This window comes from Leptonychotes weddellii, chromosome 16, assembly GCF_054177405.1.
Source record: "Leptonychotes weddellii isolate Sample4059 chromosome 16, ASM5417740v2, whole genome shotgun sequence".
Lineage (NCBI taxonomy): Eukaryota > Metazoa > Chordata > Mammalia > Carnivora > Phocidae > Leptonychotes > Leptonychotes weddellii.
Genome location: NC_138384.1, coordinates 24,549,740 through 24,555,096, shown reverse-complemented (window position 1 = coordinate 24,555,096; position 5,357 = coordinate 24,549,740). Strand labels below are relative to the sequence as shown.

General features: G+C 57.4%; 1 protein-coding gene across 1 annotated transcript in view; it reads right to left on the bottom strand.

Moving 5' to 3' along the window:
* Positions 1 to 574: 574 nt before the first annotated feature.
* CCDC102A (coiled-coil domain containing 102A) overlaps positions 575 to 5,357 on the bottom strand; it is an 18,309-nt gene continuing 13,526 nt past the window's right edge. The window contains exons 5-6 of the mRNA XM_081807884.1: positions 4,004 to 4,143; positions 575 to 1,773 (exon numbers count right to left, since the gene is read on the bottom strand). Of these exons, the coding sequence (XP_081664010.1) occupies positions 1,644 to 1,773; positions 4,004 to 4,143 (270 nt within the window). The 3' untranslated portion in view covers positions 575 to 1,643. The remainder of the gene's footprint in view (positions 1,774 to 4,003; positions 4,144 to 5,357) is intronic.

The following is a 5,357-nucleotide window of genomic DNA, read 5'->3' as shown; positions in this document are numbered from 1 at the left end:
CTGTTTGGGAGAGAAAACAGAAAGACCCCTGGCAGGAAATGGCCCTCTTCCCACAGCTTTTTTTTTTTTTTTCCTGCGGGCCCTGGCTTGTGTGGAAAGACCCATGGCGGATGGCTCCCTATGGCCGGGGGTGGCCCACTCTTTCCTTTCCCCTCAGAGCCCAGGAGGGAACCTGGGGCCTCTCTGCCACGACAGCAAACCCCACCTCACCAGTTTCATCCCTGGTTTAGGCGTGGCAACAGCTGAACCGTTCTGTGCCCGGATGTACCACCTGCTGGACTCTGGCACGCTCTGCATCCCAGCACTGTGTCCTTAGGGGCCCCTCAGACAGCCACAAGAGAGAAAGCCATTGAGTGAGCTCCCCTCCACAGGCACAGAGCCTCAGCGGCTCCTTGCACACCTCTTGAGCACAGGGAGCTCACCTCTTCCGCCGGCTAAAACCATGCTGACAGAGCCTCTTTCTGCAGAAAGCAGGCCTGCTGCCGAGAATTCATCTAGAGCATCTCATTAAGGGCAGGTGTCTCAATGCCACCTCGACCTGCAGATGCGAAAACGTACGCTATTGTGTTCTGAATAACAGTTTCCACTGGATTTAATATAAATCTGCTGGTTATAGAGGGTTTAGAAATTAAGCAGCAAAAATAAAATTAAAATTACCTGCAATTTCATTACCTAGAGCAGAGCTGGGGGAAAGATAAAAGATTTATTATTTACTTTGTTTATGCCTACCTCTGATCGCCTGAACTTCATCCCTTGTGACAGAGCCCATCTGGCAAATACCTCCTCTCCTAGGCATACGTTCAAGCATTTCAATAATAACTAACCTTTACTGAGTTCCAGATGAACTCAGCTTATTCTCATGATAGCTGTAGGAGATGCCTCAATTTAGAGATGGAGAAACTGAGGCTTAGAGAGGTCAAGTCACTTCCCCATGGTTGCACAGCCAGTAAGGGGCAGCAGCAGAGATTTGAATTCATCCAGTGCAGAACTGCAGCCTCCTCTCCTCCAGATTAGACACACACCATACCTTTTCCTTCCCCTCACAGAAGCCGGATTCCAGACCACTGAGCAGCTCAGGTGTTCATCCATTCGTTCTTTCTCACATTCGTTCATTTAGCAAGTCACTTGACATTCCGGAACTCAGGTTGGGTGCCAGACGCAGGCTGATGCTGTCCCCTACACCACCTGCCCATATCTGCCACACTCTCAAGGACTCTGCCCCGAGAACCCAAACTCCATTTATTACAAAAGACTGGGTTTATCACATTGTACTGTAAACAGCTCCACCTGACCCCCAAGGTCCAGAGAGGCAGCCTGGGTCCCGCACAGTCCCCTTTGACATCCCCCTCGCCCCTGCACGAAGGTCCTGGGTGGATGGGGGTGCTGAGACTGGGCTTTGGAGTGGTCCTGTGTTTATAAGACCAAATGGGTCCAAGGATCCCGTGCACATATATAAAATATACACATATAATGTATACATAGGCCATGGCTTCCCTTCCACAGGGTGTTGCTGGGGTGGGGCCACCGGCGCCCACCCTGGCAGAGGCAGGGAGCACAGGCAGCTTCGTCGGTCCGAGCAGCCGGTCAGCCCGGGCACCCAGGGGCCTGCGACCACAGGCCAGTCCTGTCCGGCCCTGGGAGCTCTAGGCCACCTGGATCTGCAGGTCCTCGTCCTCATCCAGGTCGCTGGCTCCGTCCCCGGCCTCCTCGGCGCCGAAGCGAGCGCTTCGGATCTTCCCGAAGAGGGGGGCATTCTGCTGCTGCCTGCGGAGCCTGTGGGGCCGGGTGACAGGAGGGTCGGGGGCAGTCAGTCGATCACTGGTGCTGCAAGCAGCTCAGCCCTTCCCTAGCATGTCCCTGCTGCCAGGCGCCAGCTGGGGCCCTTCCCCTCCAGTACCTGATGTCACAGCATCCTCCCAGAGGCTGTTAAGATGTCGGGGTTGTTACTGTCACCCTCGTTTGACAGACAAGGAAACTGAGGCACAGAGCAGTCAAGTGATTTGTCCATCCCCCCAGACAGCAGGGAGTGAGGCTGGGCTCTGCCGTGGGCTGGGGCCGGAGAGGTGAAGCAGCCGCTTGAGGTCACCCTGCTAGGACTCGAACCCACGCCAGGCTCCAAAGACCACAGAGAGAGAGTTTGGGGGTGGGGGACCTGAGGTCCCCTATCCCCCCCCCCAGCCATGGAAGTGAGAAAGGACTCTGCCCTAGTTCTTCCCCACACTGAGATTCCTAAAGCCCAAATTTACGAGGGCTGCTGGAGGAAATGCCCATCCCCCAGCAGAGTGGCCGCCTTGGCTCCATCTTACTGGAAGGCATGAATTATTTACATGGCAGGGAGGGGGCCAGGCGGGGGCCTCCATTACTGGGCCGTGATTTAGTGAGCTGTCCCCGGAACATTAAAGCACAAAAAGTTGGAAAATAAAACGAGGCGGCGGTCCTGGGCAGCCCTGGCCTCCCCCCGTTGGAAGGACTCGGGAGGTACAGCCTGCCTGCCCATTTTGGAATGAATGTGGCCGAAGGACGTGGCCAACTCTGCAGTAAAGCCCGGGGCTCAGCGGCCTCTGAGGGCTGTCCCCTGAGGGGTGTGTGTGTGTGTATGTGTGTGTGTGTGTGTGTGCGCGCGTGCAGAGTGGGCAGCGCTGGTTAGACACGGAGTCTGACCTGCACTCACGCCTGGGCCCCCATGCAGCATTTTATGGGCATCATCCCAGGCAGATGGGGAAACTGAGGCCAGGTTGGCCATGTCACACAGCTGTTAGGCCTGGCTCCACGGCCTGTATTCCCAGCCACAGAAACTCAGCACACGGCAGTGCACAGCATATGCTCCGGAAATTGGGGTGCTGGTGGCCGGGGGGCGCGATCCAGCCGGACCACCCGCCAGATGTGTGGCCGTGGATACCCTCACCCTCTCAAGGCCTTACTTTCCTTGTCTGCCAGCTTCCTAGAAAAAAATAGCTTCCACTTCCCTTCTCTCATGGGAGAGGGATTCTTGGTGGGACCCAAATGTAAGTCCCCCCCTGCCCCACAGCCCCCAGCTGCTCCCCAGGGGGGAAGTAGCAACAGCACTTATGACATGCCCCATGCTTTTACAAGCACTGAATTCTCACAATAAGATGCAAGACCTGTATCATCCCCATTTTACAGATGAGGAAATGGACACAGAGAGATCAAGCGAGTGGCCCCAGACCACACAGACCACTTCCACAGCTCCTCAGTGCAGATTCCCACCCACCGGGGGAGTCTGGCTGCAGAGCCCGCGTTGCTCTATTCTCTGACATCAGAGGACGCGAGTCTGAGGGCCTGGCACGGGCCTGGCACAGGAAGTCAGCACAGTGGTCCTGACGCCCCTGGCTGGTGGGGCGCGTGTGGAATAAGGAGGGCCTTGGACTTGGCTCTCTGTCACCTCATGGGCCTAGGGAGAGTGCAGGGAGAGGGGGTACCGCAGAGTATTGGGATGGGGTGGTCAGGGGAGGGGGAGAGAGTGTGCTGGGTGGGTCCCCCAGAGACCCTGCGGTCCTCCCTCACGAAGGCTGCAGCTGATGGATTGGGCCTACCATCAGGGCTGGGGCTCCCCCGCGCATGCCTGCCTTCCCATTGCTCAGATCCCAGCTGGCCCAGGGACCCTGGGGGCTGCTTATTCTCCCTGTCCATGACTCCCCAGACCCTTTGGCCCCGCCCACTGCCCCACCTTGGACCTGCCCTCTTTGGCCCCCCTTCCTTCCCTCTCACCACCCTCCCACCGGCCAGCCAGCCAGTTACACACAGATGATTCCAGGGCTCTCAGCTGGTCTCACTTCCTGCACTCCCCTTCCCTGGTTTCCTGGCCTTGGCCCTTCCTGCCTGGATGGGACAGGGTTCTGGCCCCAGGGGTCCCGGATCTCTTCCTTCAATGCCTTCCCCGCTAGCCTGGGCTGGGGCTCCAACCTTGACCGGGAGGAAGTCTCTCCCTGCCCTGCTTCTGTGTCCGGCCAGGGGGTCCTCCCCACCAGGGCGGCACGCCCACCTGGACTGCAGATGCTCCAGCTGCACTTGTAGGTTCTCGCTCAGTTCTGTCTGCTCGTCCAGCGACCGCTGCAGCTTCCGTGCCTGGTTGTGGGCCTCGTCCAGCTGGTGGGGGGGCAGGGCCAAGAGCGTGACGGTCACCTTGGGTCAGCCTGGCCGTCTACCCAGGACCAGCCCCTCCCGCCATTCCTCTGCCTTTCCCAAGAGCAGTCCCTGTCTGTTCTTTGAGGCCCAGACCAAGGCCCACCTCCTCCAAGGAAGCATGCCATTGCCCCTCACCATTCCTGCTGCCCCTGCCTTCCAAATCTACACATCTTCGGACACCCCAAGCCACTGATCCAGCCATCAACCTGCCTGCCCGTCTCTCCCCATGGGTCTGTTCATCTGACCACTCATCTGTGGAATGACGTCTGCCCATGGAGATGCCTACCTACCTACTCACCACTGCTTATTCTACTCAGCTACCCATTCACCCCATCTATCTGCTTCCACTCTCCCAGACACACCTATCATCCCATCTGTCCATCCTTCTGTCCTTCTCCCTGTCCATTCATCCTTCTACCCGCTGATCCAGTTTAGTTATCTAGCCATCTTTCCACTGTCCACACAGTCCTCTATTTTCCTGTACATCTGTATACTCATCTGTCATTCATCCACCCACCCACCCACCCATCCAGTCACCTACCCATCCACCTACCCATTCACCCATCCACCCAACCATCTACCCACCCATCTATGCATCCACCCACCCATCCAGTCACCCACCCATCCACCTACCTATCCACCCATCCATCCACCCACCCATCCACCCACCCAGCTACCAATCTATCCACCCACCCACCAATCTATCCACCCACCCACCCATCCATCCACCCACCTATCCAGTCACCCACCCATCCACCCACCTATCTAGTCATCCACCCATCCAGTCACCCATCTATCCACCCACATACCCACCCATTCACCTACTTATCCACGCATCCATCCACCCACCCATCCACCTGTCCATCCACCGACCCAGCTACCAATCTATCCATCCACCCATCCATTCATCCAATCACCTACCCATCCACCCACCTATCCACCCATTCATCCACCCAGCCATCTATCCATCCACCCACCTATCCAGTCAACCACCCATCCACCCACCTATCCAGTCATCCACCCATCCAGTCATCCATCTATCCACCCACCCACCTGCACACCCATCCATGCACCCACCCATCCACCTAACTAGTCACCTACCCATCCACCCACCTACCCACTCACCAATCTATCTACTCCTCCACCCAGCCATCCACCCACCCAGCTATCCTCTCAGCCATCCACCCATCTACCCACCTGTCCAGTCACCC